Source organism: Delphinapterus leucas, chromosome 9, assembly GCF_059928025.1.
Source record: "Delphinapterus leucas isolate spDelLeu-1000000601 "Yukka" chromosome 9, BTC_Dleu_Yukka2, whole genome shotgun sequence".
Taxonomy (NCBI): Eukaryota; Metazoa; Chordata; class Mammalia; order Artiodactyla; family Monodontidae; genus Delphinapterus; species Delphinapterus leucas.
Genome location: NC_143137.1, coordinates 102,960,748 through 102,981,124, shown reverse-complemented (window position 1 = coordinate 102,981,124; position 20,377 = coordinate 102,960,748). Strand labels below are relative to the sequence as shown.

Here is a 20,377-nt window from a genome sequence, read left to right as displayed (position 1 = left end):
AGAAGAATAGCGTGAGTGAGATAATGCATAACTGAGGTCCAGAGGCCACTGGCTCCAGCACTAGTTACTCCCTACTGAGTTCAGATCCTGAGGTCAGGACAGCGCTCTCAGCATATAAAATACACCTCCTCCACCTGGAGCAATTTGCCTACGTTTGCCATCAGTGAGGATCTACCTTAGTCCTAACTTTGTCTAAACAAAGGTTTGCTATCTTTTCTGTATCTGATCTTACTAGCCCAGGATATATGCATACTCTTATATCCCCTGCAGACCTAGCACTGTCCTTGCACGTGGTCTGTGCTCAATTTCTGTAGAATTAAGTTTCACCTGTATCACTTATTCAATTAAAGTTATCAAAATTGTCCCTTTTAAAAAAAATAACAGCCCCAAGTAAATGGGACCAGAGAAATACTCTGATGAGCGCCCGCCCTCGCAGGCAGCGCTGACGCAGGTCTGCCCTGTCACCACATGACTCCCGGCGGCTTCTGTGCAAGGTCAGGGCCCACCCAGAAAAACAAACATGACAGCTTGGTGGCAAGGTGCCTGCACGCTCCCGGGGTCCTCAGGTCGGGGTCCTCCTCGGCTACCACGTGCCACGTGCTTCCTGCAGGGCCGCTCGGACGACGTGTCCAAGAACTGCCACCAAAGCCAGGTAATTTGCAGTTCAAACTGATATCCTCGACTCTGGTGTTGACTTTTCTGAATAGTGTCCGGTCCTGACAGCCTCCCAGATGTCTGCACTTCTCCACCCCTCTTTATCCTCCTTTTTGATCATGAGGAACAGAGAACTCCCCATTGAATAAACCTCTGGGTGTCTATTTACGTGAGCTAATCTCGGTGTGATATTTACAGCTCCTCCCTCCTGGCTGCTGCGGCGTCTAGAGGCGTGTTATATTTAAGAACTGCTTCAGCAGAACCATTTTCTGAGAAGGCCTTTCATAAAAATAAACCTGCCTGATCTCTGCCCCGCCCTACAAGCGGGACTAATTGCTCCTTCTTTTCTGGGTGTTCCTGCAGCACTCTGTACATACACACCCCTGTCACAGCGTTTGTCATCATGACTCATTTAGAGGCCTGTCCTTCCTTCTACTCTGTGGGCTCTGTCAGGTCAGGGACAAACTGTCCACACCCAAGAGGCCAGCCCACGGATGAATGAATTTTCATGAATTCTTGTTCTTAGAAAATCATAGCTGATTAAATGAATAAATCTTTAAAAGGGTCCTATAGGGCTTCCCTGGTGGCGCAGTGGTTGAGAGTCCGCCTGCCGATGTGGGGGACACGGGTTCGTGCCCCGGTCCGGGAAGATCCCACATGCCGCGGAGCGGCTGGGCCCGTGAGCCATGGCCGCTGAGCCTGCGCGTCCGGAGCCTGTGCTCCGCAACGGGAGAGGCCCGCATACCGCAAAAAAAAAAAAAAAAAAAAAAAAAGGTCCTATATCAGTAAAAATGGACCATTTCATTTTAAACACCCATTGTAGGAGGGAAACAGAACACAAACTTAACAGAGTAGATCATACATATATGATTTTCACCCAGTGTGTGGGCAGGGAATGCTGTCTGCCATTCCAGTTCCACGGGGATCAGGCCACTGAAGCAGCCCCCATGGTCCACCCTGAGGGGATTCTGGATGGAGAAAAACAAGATACTGGCTCCTAGATAGTAAAGATGTGAATCTAAGGAATAATTTCAATGAGCCCAAACTCTTGCATCTTCCCATACATGGAAAAACACTAAAATCATTAACTTGAGACATCTGGTTTTTGTGATTACCATTAGTCTGTTGATGTTTGACTACATGTTTTCTTTCCAGCCAAAGCTCCAATATATCCCAGCTTCTCTGGAGCAGTTCCTCAGAGTGAACTGAGAGGCTATCTCCTGGGCTATAGTCCTCAGTAAGATCCCCGAATAAAACGTAACACACAACTTTTAGGTCTTACGTTTTTCTTCAGTCGACAAGAAAAACAAGAGTTTGTCCTAAGATGCTGGAAGATGTTTGATGAAAAAGATGTTTGATGAAAAACATTTTTTAAATGAAGCTTGTCTTTACTTCGTTTTTGGTTTTGTACCAAAGAATCTTTTTACGCCATTTAAATATTTCATGTCTTTTTTGATCAACAATTTATGTTTCAAGACAAGTAATTCTGCAGGAAAACAACTAGACAAATGACCCCGCAAGGGTTTTACAGAGCCTTCTGTTTCATGGGGGATGCTTGCGAAGGCTTTATAACCATTTCCATGTTGCGATGTTGCCGATGACTCACAGCTAGAGGCTAAGTATAGCAGGAGTGCTTGCCTGCAATCTGGGCCTGAGTGGCGTTTTCCAAGGCAACTGGGTTAAACCATGTGAAGTGTATTGAAACGTAGACAGAAAGGCCTCTGAAGAGGAAATTATGTAACAACAATTAGAACAATTGTGCTAATCGTGCTAATGTATGTGGTTCTTTCAGACTAAACAAAACTTTAGCTCCTTGAGAGCTTGAAACAGTGTCTTTATTCAGGCCATTCACTTTCACACTGGACGGGAGGATGAACAATGCGATGGATGAAGGGACGGATAATCTTTACCCAGGATTGGACACCTCAGCCATCTGGGAGCTCCTTCAAAACCTACTGATTGAGCCAGGAGCCTGGCTGCCTGGGGCAGGGGCAGAGTTGGCAGTTAAGAAAGTCCTATATTCCAGAGAACTTTTGCAAATCCCTAGCCTTGACAATGCAGTGAGGCAGGAAAGAGGTAAGTCAGTGAGAATTACAGGAATTCAGATTTTGCTGATTTTCTCCTCTCTTTCTTCCTAAGGTCACAAGTTTCCAACTGGGTGCAGGAGGAATAACCCCCCTGCCCATGGGCCCAGGTTCCAGGGGGCACTGGCCAGCAGCATGCCTGGTACCTCTCCAACCCAGCTGGAGGGTCTCAAGGAACACCAGCCTATGGGCCTGGGCCCTGCTGATGGTGGGGTGATGGCGTGGGGACAGCAGGAGGCTGGCAGAACTGCTCCGAGAATGACAGGACATGTCCACGGCTGCAAGTGCCCAGGGAGGGGACATTGCATTGCTTCCTGGCCACAGGCCTGGGGTCTGTAACCCTGAGCAGGTGGGTTAACCTCTCTGGGATTCAGGGTCCTCATCCCCGAAATGATGACAATAATGGTACCTACGTACGTGTCTATTGAGAGGAGTAAATGACACAATGCACAGCAGAAAGCCTGCAGGCACCCTCACACCACATCCACAGACCAGAGCTGCCAGTCTGTGGCCAGGTTTGGCCAGGCCACTTCTTTGATGTCCCAGCAGGTCAAACTGCTGTGAGAGCTTCTGGACACCATCCTGGCTGCATGCTTCTCTCACTGCAGACAGCTCCACAGACCACGCTCTGAGTAGCAGTGGCCTCAGGCCTGCTGCAAACACAGGATATGTATCTCTGGCCCTCAAACCCCGGTTCCCTGGCCTTGCTTCTTTCTTCCTTTGTTATTACAAGTGTTCATATTTGCCTTCGAGACTTAAAGGCGTGGATACCGAGGCACAGACAGCCGACACGCTGGCCTGGTCCTGATGCTAAGCCAGACAGAGCAGCACGTGCTCGGCAGGTCTGGGCCTGACTCCCCGAATCCCGTTACCACCCCCTGTGTGATGCGGGATGCAGGCTGGGGCCACTGCCTCGAGGATGAAATGGGTGCTCGCCTTCTCCCAGAGGCCCTGGAAATGAAGTGAAGTGCAACCTGCCAGCATAGCACCCCCAGAGGCCCCGGCTCCAGCCCACCCTCGGCCAAGGCTCCCTTTCTCCTGAAGCAGCTGCGTCTTCTCAGCGGGCCTGACGTCACCCAGCTGCTCACACCGCCCCACATCTTCCCCTGAGACCTAGAACTTTCTTCAGGGCCCACAGCGACCTTCCCACAAATATCTGAACCATGCACTGCGGGGTAAAGAACTACACTAGGCCCTGTGTCCCTGGGTTCAGATCTGGGTTACCCATGTCACCTAGCTGGTCACACTCCTTAACCTCTCTGTGTCTCACCTTCCTCATGAAAACCAGGGGAAAGAGCAGCCCCTCTTCCGGGCTGTTGGAAGGGTGAAGTGGGGTGGCACACAGCGGCACTGTAAACGGTGCCTGGTGAGCGCCCCGCCGCCCGTGCCCTCCCTGAGCTGTTGTCACTCTCCATGCAGCCCCCACCCACTAGCCTCACCCACAGGCAATACTAGCGTCTGAGGGAGGGGGGAGTGACTTTCTGCCCAGCTCTGCCGCCTCCGCCCAGGTCCGGCGCCCCAGGTCTCGGGGTTCAGAGCCTCGCCACCCGGAGCCCGGGGCACCCAGAGTCGAGCCTTGCTTTCCACTCACAGGGCTGGAGGCGAGGTCAACCTGGTCCCTCGGCCAGGTCCATGGTCCCTCTGGCTGACTCAGCCAGTTCCCAGACACTCCCCTTTCCTCTCTGGCTTCTCTGCCACGCTGGCCTCGGTGGAATCTTCTAAGAAGAAGCTCTGTCCATGGGGATGGAGCTCTTCTTCTCAAATCCCTTTGACCGATCCCCCAGTTCTTCAAGATGAAGTCCAGACCCCCGGGCTGGCCCTGCAGACCACACGCTGTGGTCCCAACCCATGGTTCAGGCATCTCAACGTGCCATCCTCTGTTCCCTTCCGTCCTCCGGGGTGTGTCCGCCTGCCAGTTAACCCCATGGGGGTGGGAACGGGCCCCTCACTCACTCCTGGCAGCCCCTCCCCTGGCACACGGCCCTCATCTTCCACCACCCAGACACACTTGATCCACTTTTCCACCCAGCTCCAAATCTGACCGGCTTTTCCTCACCTCCTGGCTTCAAACAGGGGCCCTCCTACAGTCAGGGCTGCAAGACCTTCCTTTATGTTGGTTTTAGCTGCCCTCCAATGTCTTGGCTTGGCCTGGTCCCCTCTGAGTCCTCTTCCCTGTGCTCAGAGATGTTTATGAAATAACTGTGGGCAGTTTGCTACGTAGAAGGGCCAAGATCTGGCCTCGCCGCCAGCATAATGAACAAGGAGGGGTTATATAAATAAAACAAGGATGCCGTGATTTCCAGCCGTCAACTGGGATGAGAAATGCTACTCTAAGATGTTCTACTGCTAATGTGAAATGAGAAGACCATTCTTTTTTTTTCCTGAAGAGCCCCAATTCTGGTGATCACCGTGCTTTCAAAACTAGGAACCTAACTGAGTTCATTTTCACTCCAGTTCACTGGTCATGAACTGCTGCTACTGTTCTTACTACTATTTTAAGTGAAGACCTGTCACAGGAGCCAGAGCGCGGCTGTCAGAGGGGGTCACAGACAGCTGAGGCCATCACGGTGACTCATTTTCTGGCATGTGCCTAAGCATTGGCTCGATGCTCCCAACGCAGTGCCGAACCTATGACAACAATACACCACTCAGAGGCTGCGTTCTTCGAAATAAGCTACTGTTTCCACTGCTGTGATACAACCCTGTACTTCACAAACGAGCGCGTTTGACACTACAGTCATAGGTGGATGTTTTCCCAAGCCTCATTACACAGTTAACACAACGGACCATAATTTCAGGTTCAGGCTTTTACGTTCACTTGCAGGGAGCAGAGATGTAAAAACCTTTTATGCCCTTTTATAGAATCTGGAGACAGGACATGCGGCTGAACGTGGGCTGGAAAGGCCATCATCCAAACCCAACAGGGAGGTCAAGGTGCACATCTGCTTTTGTGTACACAGCGAGGGCCCCGTGGGCCGTGGGAGGTGGTGGTGCGGCAGCCCCCTCACCCCGGACTGGAGAAGCAGCAGACACAGAGGCCGGTTTGACCTCCCAATTACCACTACTTTACTGTAGCAAAAACAGAGAGTCAAGAGGAAGTTTGTCAAAACAACAAATATTGTTGAACACCTATTTATCTCAAGCTAATGAGCTTGGAGTGGCGGTTGACCAAGCTCTGAGATGTTTCCTGTGACAAACATAGACAGACGTATCAGAATTTAGGTTGTCTACGGAATCTGACTCTACCGGGGCATGTGTAAATCCTCTGGGTTTTTCCGTTTGGATCAGCCAAGTGTCTTCATTTCCCGACACTTTCCCCAGTGGATCTACAGACTTGCTCAGTATTTTACCTCGCTTCCAAACATATGTTTTTCAGGAAATCATCCTATGGTGTTATCTCGCAGAGAGGAGTCTACAGAGCAGCTGATCAAACACATGTGAGACATCGCTGACTGCGTTCCACGCTGAACCTAGATTATTTATTTTATATTCTCTTTAATGGGTAAAGGATGTCATGCAATGATGTTGGACACAGCTTAGGTTTGGAGCAAAGACCTCCTCCAAAATCCTTCACTGGACCAACAGTCGGGAGACCCCAATCCAATCACAGGCTGCTCCACCATCTCCATATCAGTCAAGACAAGACCAAGGATGAAGGGATGCCCAGGTCCAAGTGGCACCAAGAGGGTGCATTTGAAGACCTTTTTGTCCCACCTGCCATTCTTTACATCCACACCCTCATCATGGAGGTGACCAGACAGCAGCAAGCCACTGGCTCCTCCCTCAAAATCCCCAGCCTGCAACATCAGGACCTCCTGCAGAGCAACAGGTGGTCACTACCACACGTGGACAAAAGAAAAGGGACATAAGTGAAACCTGGTGCAAAGCTTTTTCTCCCAACGATATATCACTTCTGCACGTAGAAAATAAATGAAAACATGTTTCAATGCCAATGCCTATTCAGCATTATAAAAACACTCCCTACCTAGTCTACCTATAATAAATGCTGGAGAGGGCGTGGGAAAAAGGGAACCCTCCTGCACTGTTGGTGGGAATGTAAATTGGTGCAGCCACTATGGAAAACAGTCTGGAGATTCCTTAAAAAATTAAAAATAGAGCTAACATATGATCCAGCAATCCCACTCCTGGACATGTATTTGGAGAAAGCTCTAATTCGAAAAGATACATGCACCCCCGTGTTCATTGCAGCACTATTTACAATAGCCAGGACATTGAAGCAACTTAAATGTCCATCAACAGAGGAATGGATAAAGAAGATGTGGTACATACATACAATGGAATATTACTCAGCCATAAAAAAGAATGAAATGATGCCATTTGCAGCAATGTGGATGGACCTAGAGATGATCATGCTAAGTGAAGTAAGTCAGACAAAGACAAATGTCATGATATCGTTTATATGTGGAACCTAAAAAAAAAAAAAAACAAAAAAACAAGATGCAAATGAACTTATTTGCAAAACAAAATGAGACCCACAGACATAGAAAACAAACTTAGGGTTACCCTAGGGGAAGTGGTGGGGAGGGATAAATTAGGAGTATGGGATTAACATACACACACTATTATATATAAAATATGGAAAAAACAAAGACCCACTGGATAGCACAGGGAACTCTACTCAATATTTTATAATAACCTATAAGGGAAAAGAATCTGAAAAAAATATGTATATGTATAACTGAATCACTTTGCTGTACACCTGAAACTAACACAACATTGTAAATCAACTATACTTCGATTAAAAAAAAAAAACACTCCCTACCTATATAACAATGTTATGAGAATGAAGTGTGCACCCCTCCCGCACACAAGTGTATTATTAAAACCAGCCCAGTTTAAAAACAAGTCATCCATTACTTCCCATTAACCTTGCCAGGTAAAGTCTAAACGCTGACATACGAATACCTATCATTTTCAACTCAGAAAATGAGAAGTAAACAGCAAGAAAACATTCCAAACATATAATTTCCCCCTGGGGTTGCCATTCAGATGTCTTGTCTAAAAAGCAATGTTTTCCACTGACCGACAGTGAAAATAAAGAGAGAAAGGACATATTCTTCCAACTCCGGGTGTGTCATTTATCAGTTATAACTGACAGATGGAAAGGATTCCACACAGGTTAAGTAAAGCTTCATAAAGCATGATAAGTTATTTTCGTGAGTGTGACTAAAAACAAGCTTAAAAAGAAGAAGAAAACACACCGAGGAATGATGGGCTGGCACAGACCCTGGGGGGCTAAGAGCACCTGTATAGGGACCTTCACGACACTAAGGTGCCCCCAGGTGGGCGCTCAGTCAATTCCACCTGGTGATGATGGCGATCCTTTCCACCTATGAGGCCACTTGGCGTCAGCTGCAGGACAGAGCAGCAACAGCGCTGCCCTGAGGACCACCCGGAATATCCTGCCTCCTAGCTCCTCCATGCTGGGAGGCCAGAGATGGGGGACATTAACCCCAGGAGCCCCCATCTCTGACGCCCACCCACCTGCAGGAGGTGGGCGGTGAAAGCTGCCAGGCTTACTGTGACACTCACAGCATGACCCATGGTCCGGCCAAGGCCGCCCACAAAAAAATCACACCCCCAGCCCTGTGAGTCTGAGTCTGCGTAGCTTCTACTTTGAGGGCAGCCCGTCTGTGGGGCAGGGCAGAGCCCTGCGCTTTCCCAAAACCTACGGGCACAAGACGCAGTGAGCTGAGTCAACACCCTGGGCCAAGGGAGGTGCTGAAACGTCTATTAATTCCTAAGCCAGGATCGGCAGAATGTCTTGCTGGGGGAGAAGTCTGCATTCGAGGCGTCACGTTAATTCACAAACACGTTGTCTGTGCTCCACAAGAGCTGGGATCCCACCCCACTTACCTCTCCCAAAACAACACCCCACCCGGGCGACTCAGGGTTGCACATCTGGAGACCTATCAACACCGCTACCATCAGGTGGGTAACATCATGGGTCCCACACACAAGCAAGAAGCCACTCGGATGCTGACAAGGGGACTGTTTCTTCAGAAAAATGCCCTTGAGAAACGCAGGTGGTTCGGAAACAGTCCAGGGGCATCACCTGCGGAAACCAGATGGTAGCTTTAGCCAACGGGACTTTGGAAGCTATGTCCCAGGCCTCTATTCTGTGTGGTGGGTGACCTCAGGGTGAGGGGCAGGACACCAGCCTGGAGTCTTCAGCCATGTGACAATCGCACCCGTAAGCTGTAGAGAGAATTACATCCACCAACTTTGGAGCACCGATGGGGTTCCAGCCTCCTGGGGCGGGGCTGGTGACGCCTGTCCCGTCAGCTGGAAACCATTAGTATCACAGATGACTAAAAGGCTGAAATGAGGCAGGTCCTCGCGAAAAGCATTTGTCTCCTCCTTTGAGAAAAATGTCCAACCCCAAAGGCAGCATTCCAAAAACGTGAAACATGATGGTCAGTGAAAAAAGAATTGACGAATAACAAGGAAATACTTTACACTGAAATCTTTTTCAATTTAAATTCATCTCGTTCCCAAACTAGTTTTCATTACTCTTCTGAATGTGGTAAAATTCCCCCCCTAACCTCGTTGGGGACAACTCTACATCTGTGGATCACTGCATGGAAACCAGGCATCGGCACCTGAGAAGCGGTGGGGGAGGGCAGGGGGAGTGATGTAGGGCGGCTAGGGCACGAAAGACACTTGGCTTCATGACCCCCAGGAACACCTCTCTTTAAAAGCTTTTTTTTTTTTTAATTGAAGTATAGTTGATTTTCAATGTTGTGTTAGTTTCTGCTGTACAGCAAAGTGACTCAGTTATACACATATATATACACGTTCTGTTTCATCTTCTTTTCCATGATGGTTTATCACAGGGTATTGAATATAGTTCCCTGTGCTCTACAGTAGGACCTTGCTGTTTATCCAACCTATATATAATCGTTTGTATCTGCTAACCTCAACCTCCCAATCCTTCCCTCCCCCACCCCCCTCCCCCTTGGCAACCACCACTTTTTAAATCCACTGACAGGTCTGCAGACCACTCCTCCTGTGTGTGACGCTGTCCAGACACTGTTAACCACTGAGATGTAAGAAGGGGTTTAGACACAGCATCAGAGGGAGAAAGTTTTCAAGCCAACTCCATGTGATAATTATAGGCAGCAAGACAGACGGGCGGGCAGACGGGTGGGGAATTCTGGCAGGGAGCTACTCTCAGTGGCAAATGTCTAGATTCTGGCCACAGTGAATCAGTCTCTTTCCAACCTAATGGCTTGTTTATTGAACATTAGTGGATTTTGCTCTTAATTAATAGGGCTCCAGCCAACACAACGATCACTGTTTGAAGTCTCAGGAATTGGCCATGGGAACACAAGTCTACACTTTTGCTGTATTATCACTCCCACCTGAGCTATTTTTAAATTCAACTCCCTAAACATCAGGTTTGCAAGAACTGCCAGAATCTGATTTGGGAGCCTGCTACTGTGCCCAGGGCTGGGACTGAGCTTAAACATCACGTCCCCGCCACCTGCACACACACACGCGCGTGCACACGCACTCGTGCCCACAGCCCGTTTTCCCAAGTCTCCTAACTTAGTTTGCTACCTAAGCATTGAATCATTCAAGCCGCTTCCACGTAACCGAAGGGTCAACACATCTGGTCCACTCCCTGAGCTGAAGGCCGAATGGAGCACAGATGCTGAGACAAATGCTTCGCAGGGGTTCCTCGTCCTGTCTGCCATCCCCTTCCCAACCCACCCAACTTCCCAGGCGGGAACCCTGATTCTCCTGCTACGGCCACCCCGGGGGCCCAGGCTTGGAAATCCTCCTGCCTCCCCCACCCCACCCCCTTTTCAGGCTGGTGCCCATTCTGAACAAGACACAGTGGGCAGGGCACCCGTAACAGGAACAGAGACATCGTAAAAAGCAAACTGTTGGTGCCCTGATCTGTTCCAAATGAAGCCATGGGGTCAGGGCCAGGCTGGTGCATGGGGCTCTCCTGGAAGGCCCTGGGGGTGGTGCCGCTGCTATCCAGAGATGCCAGCTGCCCAGCAGGTGCTGTCACAGACCCACAGCCACACTGTGGAGGAAACCCTGCACCATGGCCGTGAGGGATGCTCAGAGCAAACTAAGGCCACGTTTCCAGCAGAGGCCCAGGAGCCGCCAGGGGCCCCCAGTCTGAAGAAACTGGGGGTCCCCCAGGACCCTGGAGGAGGGGGAGAAGCAGGGACACCTGCCTGGTCTGCCCACTTTCACCTCAGCTCCCCCCACTCCCCACAGAGAGTCAGAGGCTCGAGCACACTAGCAACGATGCCGGGAAGCTCCCTGGTCCCGTCCCCTCTCCCTCCAAGACTGTAAAGGACCAGGTGATGAGGACACAGCCAGCGGACAGCATGCTGGAAACAGGAGCTCCTGGGCGCTGCTGGTGGGAATGCCACACGGCGCAGCTGTTGTGTAAAGCAGGACGGCGATTCCCGAAAAGTTAAACACAGAACTGTCTACAGTCCAGCAATCCCACTCCTGGGAGGATATGGGGGAGGGAGTCAAAGCAGAGACGGGTATCTGCAGTCTCACGTCCAGAGGAGCATACTTCACAGCAGCCAGTGGTGGAGGCCAAAGTGTCCACTGACAAGTGCTGTGATTACACTTTCAGCCTTAAAAAGGAAGGAAATTCCGACACCTGCTACCACATGGATGAACCTTGAGGACATTCTGCTAGGTTACATAGGCCAGTTACAGAAAGAGACATACTGTATGAGTCCACCTATATGAGGTCCCTAGAGGAGTCAAATCCACGGAGACAGAAAGTAGGATGGTGGGCGCCAGGAGCTGGAGGAAGTGGGTGGGGAGTGAGTGTTTAATGGATACAGAGTTTCGGTTCGGGCAGAAAAAAATCGTGGAGCTGGAGGTGGTGACACCTGCACAACAGTGTTAACGGACTTAATGCCACTGAGCTGTACCAATGGTAAACGCTGTATCATGTAAATTTTACAACGATAAAAACAAAGCCTGGGTCAACAGACATGAGCGAAGGGAAAGGGCACCTCAAAGGAAAGGGCACGTCCCCTTCCTTCCCCCACCTCAGGCTGCGTTGGGGCAGATGGCCCCGGCAGAGCCCCCAGACAGGGAGAAGCAGGTCCCCTGTGACTTGGCATCTTGTCTTAGCCTGTTCGGGCTGCTATGACAAAACCCCACAGGCTGGGTGGCTTCTAAGCAACAGTATGTATTGCTCGCAGTTCTGGAGGATGGAAGGCCGAAGTCGGGGTGCTGGCGTGGTCCGGGGGGGGCCCTATTCCGGGTTGCAGACTCCTCACTGTACCTCCACACGGTGTAAGGGCCAAGGGAGCGCTCAGGGTGTCCTTTATAAGGGCACTAATCCTAATCCCAATTATGAGGGCCCCACCCCAGAAGCCCACCTCCTAATATCACCACCTTGGAGGTTAGGGATTCAACATGTTCAATTGGGAGGGACACAGACATTCAGACCACAGCAGGACTTCCACAGACTTTCATCTCCTCTCTCAGCCACCATCACTTTGCATCGTCTGATACTGTCACTCTAGTTCCACAAAATCAGACGTCCAACACATCTCAAGTCTGCAGAGGCAGGATGGCACAGCTGGCAAGCCCAGTCGGAGTGGATCGGGCTGAATGGTGTAGTAACAACTGACCTTTCTGTTGTCCTATAGTCCGGCAAAAGCCAGATGAAGCAGCCAGTTTTTAAAAAGTCAGTTTTGACAAAAGAAGGGTCTGTAATTTCTGGGAACCCTTCTGATCCTATGATTTTAGATCTCATGTGAGTCTTGAGCTCATCTTATCCAATACCCTCCACGAATCACGGGGAAGCAGGGCTCATTTACAGAATTGCAGCTGTGCATCGTGTCCCGTGCCACAAAGTTATGACACAATTTATCACCAGGTAGCATCCCTGCCCGCCAGGAGCTCGTAAGTCAGATGGTCAGAGACGAGTAAATGGAAACCCACATGAGGGTTTCCTACAGGGGAATCACCACTGCCACAAGAGGCGAAGGTCAGGGCTCTCATCCGAGACTGGAGGGGAGGGTCTCGAGGGCCTTCGATGGAGTCCCCAGCTGCAGCTGGGTGAGGGGGCAGCAACCACCTAGGAAAGGAGAAGAAAAGCCCACGGGCCTCGGGGAGAGAGAAAGTCTGAGAAAGCAGGGCACAGTCTGGTTCGGGAGGGATAAGGGGGCAGGGAAAATAGAAGAGACTGGAACTGCATGCCCTCTAGGGCGCCACTGGCCACACCTGGCTGTTGACATTTAAATGAATGAAAATTGAAGAAAGTGAAAAATTCAGCTCCACATTTCAAGTGCTCAGTGGCTCCTGGACTGGACACAGATACAGAGCATCATTAACCCTCACAGAATTTCGTGGGACAGCACCGGGCTGGGAAACAGGCAGGAGCTACCCCAGGACAGGCCAGCAGGCTCGGCTCAGAAGGTCAGTTTAATCCTGCACAACTGACACTGGGACCCAAGTCTTCTTATTCCTGAGCCCGTTTCCCTTCCACCAAGCCTGCCTGTCTGCCTTTGATAGGAGAAAGTCAAACAGGATTAATGACCAAGCACAAGGCATTCTAGATTAGGGAGATACCCGTCTCGCCCAGTCGGGGTGTGAGCATGTCCACGTGTATCCACGTGTGTCCAGGGAGAAAGACAGCCTGCTGTCCTCGTCTGGAGGGAGGGGAGAGTGTCCCTAAGACAATGGTTCCTCGTCTGAGATCTTGGACAACACAGTGAGAAGGAAGGGGGAGAGCAATGAACCAGGACTCCTGGTCTATCTGGCTCAACTTTGGGAATTTGTGTCAGTTTTTTTCAAAAAGGATAAGGACTTCAATGATCTTTCTAAAGCAATCAGTGTCTCTTAAAAAGGTAGCATTTGGTTTGGCAGAGGTGGGGACTGGATCTACAACAGGGTTTGTGAGAAAAGTGTTTGTGGTCTGGGAACCTGTCTCATCAAATGTACCTCAACAAAATACATCTTAGCCGTTGCTTGAAAAGCTTTTCCTTTAATTTTTAAATAGAAATGATTTTGGCTGTGGAATTTATTCTCATTGAACTTGACCTGTAGAAGACACGGTCCTGGCAAGCAACAGCTCAGCGCCTAATTAGGGGACAAATGGAAGCCTGTGAAAACCCTCAAGGCTGCAGTGTGCCCCCAGCCGGGGAAGTGAGCGTCCTCATTTCTGAAGCGGGGGACCATCCCGGAGATGGACGGGAGGAAACACAGATGCTGCCGGAGACCCACCAGAGTACGTAGCAAAATCTACTTTAGAATAAACACCATTAGGTCTTGAAAACAATTACCATCATTAGCTGTGTATAAAAGCAAATGAAACCATATAAAGTATTGATATAAGTCAGAAAAAAAGTTGAATACTACGACTGGAAGAGACAGGTAAAAAATAAGGAACTATGGGAACATGAAGGAAAAGTGATAAAAGACGCTGCCATCAACTCAGGGGCTGAAAGCCAGCAAGTGGTCCTGAACAGTGAACACTGCAGGACAAGGTGAAAGTGGAAGCAAAGGTATAAAGTGGTAGGGGGTAGGGGAGAGATTTAAAATTCGCTTAAAAGAAAACCATAAAAGAGTAAAAAGGCAGATTATCACTATGTCAATAACATACATCAAAATTAAATGGCTTAAATCATGAAAAAAATGCAAAGATGAAGATATATAAAAGCCTTCAGTGGATCAGGAAATATCAAATCTATATTCTGTTATAGTATAAAGCAACTGAAAAAAATGTACAACTAAAATTACCCGAAACGTACAATCCACAGACCCCACAATTATATGAGGATGGGGAGAGAATAAAGGGGTGCGGGAAACACATAATAAATACACGACCTCTCCACTAAATGTTTTTATTTAGTTCAAGTCCAAATCACAACCAACTGCTCCTATGTTTTAAATTTGCACATCCTCAGTCTAAACATTACTTTGATGTCAAATATCTCGGCTCACTTTTTAAAACTGATGGTCAATTAAAAATTTAAATTTAATGATAAATTTAATAACAAAGCACAAAAGGCCTAGAAACCTAAACTGCTCCTTGCTGTGCAGACAGCCTATAATCACTCTTTTCTTAATAATTATGGAAGCATTCTCGGGTGTTCAGAAATTACTTCACTTCCCAGGTCCCAAATTAAAGCGGCCGCTGGACCCAGACCTGCATGCACGTGGGGGTGTCACTTGCCTGCACCTACCCAATAATAATCCACTCCGCTGGTGCCAGAAAAGTCAGGCAGGGAGGGAGAGAGGAGGGCCTGCAGGCCGCCGTGCCCAGAGTCAGGAGAACCCAGCACAGTACAAACGTCATTACAGCAAATTTAATCGTATATTAGCTTCACCTTCATTATACAACCACTGAGAAATACTTACAGTGCTCTGAGGTTATTTGCTATTGTAACAGGGAAATGTCCAACTCCTCTTACGTGTCAAGAAAATTTTAAGAAAAACTATAATTACAAAAGGATAAAATTCCTAGGCTTCCTTTACACTTTATATCAAACAATAACTTTGACATTCTTAAATGAACTGCCAACATAACATTTAAAAAATGCAGCTCAAATTAAATGGGAAAAGTTTAATGAAGCCAATAATTAGACACACTGTCATTTTTAAGGATGTAAATACATTTTCTAACACATTGGCCAAAAGCCTAGAAACCTTAAAAAAAAAAAAAAAAGGCCTAGAAGCCTAAACCTGTTATTATGGGGCACACCTGTTAATATTTTATTATCTCTGTATGCTCGTGAGAGGTGAGGTAGGAAATGCTGAGTTGGCCACCCAAGTTTACGGTCGGGAGTAGCGGCCTCCTATACTGAACGCTAGGTTGGGTGTTGAAAGGACTCAAGTAGCTCAAGTTACCCACTTGAATTAATATTTTAAAATTTATTTCTTGGGCTTCCCTGGTGGTGCAGTGGTTGAGAGTCTGCCTGCCGATGCAGGGGACACGGGTTCGTGCCCCGGTCCGGGAAGATCCCACATGCCGCGGAGCGGCTGGGCCCGTGAGCCATGGCTGCTGAGCCTGCACATCCAGAGTCTGTGCTCCGCAACGGGAGAGGCCACAACAGTGAGAGCCCCGTGTACAGCAAAAAAAAAACAAAAAAAAAAGGCAAAAAAAAAATTATTTCTTGTTCTAATAACTTGATTAAATAAAGATGAATTTATGCAGAAAAAGGATTACCATCTATGTCTCCAGGAAGCACACTTTTTGATGAGACTGACTAGAAAACTTCCACTGATTTTTATATCAGCACACTGCCTGAATGCAGTCAATGGTCAAAGGCACCAGCTGTTTAGACATTTCATGTCACTGGAGACTATTTTATTCTACAGAAATACGTGTTTCCGCCATAGAAAAAAAAAAATTAACCAGTATCCTACCAAACTCACCAACGTTCTGTCTCTTATTCATATAGGGTCCAGTGGGACAGTTAACCCCGTGTCCATCACCAACTACTGGGATGGATCTTACACATACTCAAACTAAAAGTAAGCCAATAAACTTTGTCTTAAATGGACTTAAAGATATTTTAGAACCTCATCCAAAGGTAATTTACCTTTACTTGCATTCTAGAATATTCCATCCATTATTATACCTCAACTGAGCTCTGAAATTCCTAAAACGTCACATCAAGTCTGACTCTTAGTTTTTGCATGTCTTCTTTCCTAAAAGAATACTTTCCCCAGACAGTTTTAAGTTCATCTTAAGTTATGATTTTAATGAAATTACTAGTAAAAACCTATAACTTCAATCTAACTAAAATGTATACTTGTGTTCTCAACAAAGATAACAAATAACTGCATTAATAATTTAGGCAGACATACGATGGGTGAGTTTACATTCACTAAGTCCTCTGGCCCTTCAGTAATCCTCAAGAAGGGCTGTCATACACCGTATTTTACAATGTGAAATCTCCTTAATTCATTGTCCCCCATCCAGCCCATTACAAGGAAAAGTGCCAGTTTCAGTGAACGACAACAAATTCGTTACATCAGTTATCTGCTATCGTGCAGAGAAGTGATAACTTACCGAAAGTGGGATTGGATAACCAATCATGGCAGTATCAGAGAAAAACAAATTCCCCGGAGTACGTGGCAAGCACTGCCTTATTCTTAGGCAACATAGGAACCAGTCAGAGAGACGAGACTGTAATTTCGGTGAAGAACCAACAGAAGCTGACTACCACCAATAATGTACCAAAGCCAAAATTTTCACATCTGTATCTTTCCTTTCTGGTAGGCAACCGATACACCTAAATCATATAAAACATTCAAAAGAACCCAAGACCATTTCTTTCCTCTGATTTTAAGCACGTTGATATTGCTTGACTTCACTAAAATGTACTAAAACAAATGAAAAATGATACAGTAATTGGGAATAATAGACTTAAAAGCACTATGTCTACATTTCTCGGACAAAGATGTTCAAACAAGCAGATCAGAGGTTCTGGATGTGAGTGTGGGGACAGAACCAAATGCATCAATAATAACAATCTCACTTTTGTTACCATATCCACAGCAAAAGTCCTTAGTCTCCCTGGGGGACTTGGACATGAAGGCCAACCAGAGCTCTGCAAAGCACTGTGAACCAGACCCAGGGTGACTGCCCTCTTGCTTACGCAGTACCAGCCTGGAAAGAGGGCTCCCCGTTTCACTTCTACAATCAGATTCCTTTAAAGGATCTCACAGATAGTTTTTGGATACCGTTTCACTGGCCTCTTAAATGTTCTCTGCTTCAAATATATTTCTAAGGTAGTTTTGCCAAAAAACGATTCCGTCTCCTTAAACAGGCTCATTAAATAAGCTCCAAAGACGGCAGATTTAGAGGCAATTATGTTTCACATTTCTCTAAGTCATTTTGCAATGACCCCTGCCATGAAAAAGGATTTCCCACGTGTATTTTCTTTGCGGGAGATTTATTTATTCAAACGTAATTACATAACCACTAAGCGCCCTGCAAAAGAAAAAAGTTCTTTTTAACATTCCTCAGCCTCAGGATTATTTGATTTGCTAACCTGGCTCACTTTTTCCTGGCATTAAAGGGAGAGTTAAAAAAAAAAAAAAAAAGCCAGTTTTTGAAAACCTTTTGCGCACTTGGGCAGCACCGCGGCCTATGGGCACACGCGGGCAGGATGAGTCAGTGGGATACACTGCAAAGAAATGAGATTAGTTGTCCCCAAAGCTGCCTCGCTGGAGACCAGTTGCTAGAGGGGAACGTGGGCCCTTTCGGTAAGCAGGTGCAGGGCCCACCCCAGGCACTCATTCCATTTGCAGGACTCATCACACATTTGCTCCAGGCCCAGTAAGACAGTTCGCAGGTCCTGGGTGCGCCCCGCGGAGAAGCAAGGCAGCCGCAAGCAGAGCGCGCAACGTTGCAGCGCAGCGGCCGCCAGGCCCCGTGGGGTCGTGCAAGGTTCAGATTCCGCCTCAGGATCCGGTTAAAGAGCAGGCTTGTTTTTCTTGTATTAAGGAAGTCACTCTTTCTGCGAGTAAAATGTGAACGTGACATGCAATCCACACACGCGAGGTGTGGGGATGGAAAACAGACCCCGCGAAAGTTTGGGCAGGGGCAAGACCACGCCAGCCGGGATGGGAGCCCCGACTATACTCCGATGCTAGGGTCCCTGACGCGGGCCCGGCCCGCCCCGCCTGTGCCCTGTGCAGGGGAGCCCCGAAAAGCCTGCCGGGGCGGGGGAGCAGCGGTCAGGAGAACCTCCAGGGCAGTGCCCTCTACACAGCCCTCCTGAGACCGCGGCACCCAGGCGCCTCCGGGGGCCCGGAACCTGTTCCCCTTCCTTTTGGGGGGAAGGTAGAGTGGACGGTGGGGCGGGGTGCCGTGCCGGGTGCGGGGTGACCAGACTGGGACGCGGGCGGGAACCGGGCAAGTCAGCGACAGGGCTGGGGGCCGGGGCCGAGTCTCCACTGCCTTCCAACCCCACCCCCCCACCCCGGAGAGCCCTCGCGGGTGGCAGAGGAAGGCTCGGGGCTCGGTGGGGCTCTGCCCGCGGGGACCCCCCAAAGGGATCGCGCCCACAAACGCACCCACGCGAAAAGCGCCCGGGCCTCGGCCTGACACTGTTACCCGGGCAACGACCCGGGAGCACAAAGTACACAAACCCCTTCCTTCGCGGGGCGCGGGCCCGCGGGCCGGAGAGAGGCGCCCCCGTCCCGAGTGCCCGCCGTGCGGGCGCGGGCGTCCGAGCCGAGCGGAGCCCGGAGCCGCTTACCCGGTCGGGGGCTTGGCCGCCGAGGCGCGCGGCGCGTCCATGGAGCCGGCGGGCGGGGGGCGCGGGCGGCGCTCTGGCCCCGCGAGTCAGGCGCTCGAAGCCGCCGCCGCCGCCCTCATTCACTTTTTCCGCGCCGACCCATCGTCCTCCCTCGCGGGCCGGCGGAGGACAGCGGCGGGGCCGGGACGACGGAAGGGGCTGGAACCGACCCGCGCGGGCGGGAGCGCGGGCCGCGCGGGGAGGGGCCGGCGCGGGGCGGGGGCGCCGGGAGTAAGGTGCGCCGCGCCCCCGGGAGCGCCGCCCCCGCCGCCGCCGCGCGCCTCCCGAGCGGCGGACCCGGCCCGCGGCGCGCGTCCGGGACAGGGGCCCGGCGGCACCGGCGCCCGGGGGCGATTCCCGGCCGGCCGCCGCGCTGCCGCCCGCTTCTCCCGGACTTCTGGGCCCCGGGAGCGCGCAGCGCCGCGGCGGGGAGGAGCTGCGGAGGGGGAAGCACCTGGCAGCGGCGGGGCCCGGCGAGGGCGAGGTGGGCGGACCGGCGGGAGGACTGAGGTTGGCGATCGAGGAGTGAGTGAGCGGTGCCAGGCTCGCTGCCCTGGAACCCAACAGAACCTCCATCCGGGCAACGGAGCTCTGGTGCGGTGGGTCTCAAAGTGGGTGCCTGACCTGCAGCATCTGGGAGCCGGCTAGAAATGCAGATTCGGGCCCCGCCCCGGCGTCCTGAGCCGGAAGCTGCGGGCGCTGGAGCCGGCCGGGAGGTGCTCCCGGAGCTCGGGTGGACGCGCGCTCGACTCTGCCTAGTTGTTCTCGAGGCGCCGCGGTCGCGCTGCCCCGCGGTGGGCCCGAGTGCTGGCCGCGGGCCGAAATGCCAGCAGAGGTAGCCCGCGGGGGGCCCAGAGCAAGCCAGCCAGAGGCCCCCGATCTGGCGAGCTTCACCCCACACGCCTCCTAACCCACCCCAAGGCCACAAAAGGGATCTGGGCTAGTGCGAAAGTCTGACTAACAGAAATGACTCTTTGCTGTGGTTCCAACGACTAGACTAAAAGGCGAGTAAGTGAGCCTGCAGGGATCGGTGTCGGAGGAGGTGCTGCTTCGGACCTTAAACTTGGATGAAGAATCCCGAGGCAGCCTGAGTCGTCCTCCCGCTACCCTCCAGCTTTCCCATTAACGAAGCGGGGGCGGGGGGCGGTCTAGACACAGAATGCGAAGTCCTTGCTCGGACCTGAAAGGCCTTAAGTGCTGAGGCCGGGGCGCCCACCCAGAGGCCTCTTCCTACCTCGGCTCTCGGCCTCGGAGCCCAGCGCCCTGCGGCTCTGCCCACCTCAGGTCTCTGCATGGGATGCTCTGCCACGGGATTGCCCCCCTGCACCGTCCCACCCTGCGGTGCCTGCTCAGATACCATAC

General features: G+C 50.5%; 1 protein-coding gene across 11 annotated transcripts in view; it reads right to left on the bottom strand.

The window, feature by feature from the left end:
- The window catches only part of COBL (cordon-bleu WH2 repeat protein), a 259,723-nt gene extending 239,809 nt beyond the window's left edge, over positions 1-19,914 (bottom strand). For 3 of the 11 annotated variants that reach the window (XM_030761494.2, XM_030761495.2, XM_089917924.1), the window contains exon 1: positions 19,470-19,907. In XM_030761494.2, coding sequence (XP_030617354.2) covers positions 19,470-19,591 — 122 coding nt within the window. In that variant the 5' untranslated portion in view covers positions 19,592-19,907. Of the gene's footprint in view, positions 1-18,976; positions 19,290-19,469 lie in introns of those variants that run through there. The other 8 variants (XM_022593180.3, XM_089917921.1, XM_089917916.1 and 5 more) reach the window with 7 other exon arrangements.
- Positions 19,915-20,377: the final 463 nt, after the last annotated feature.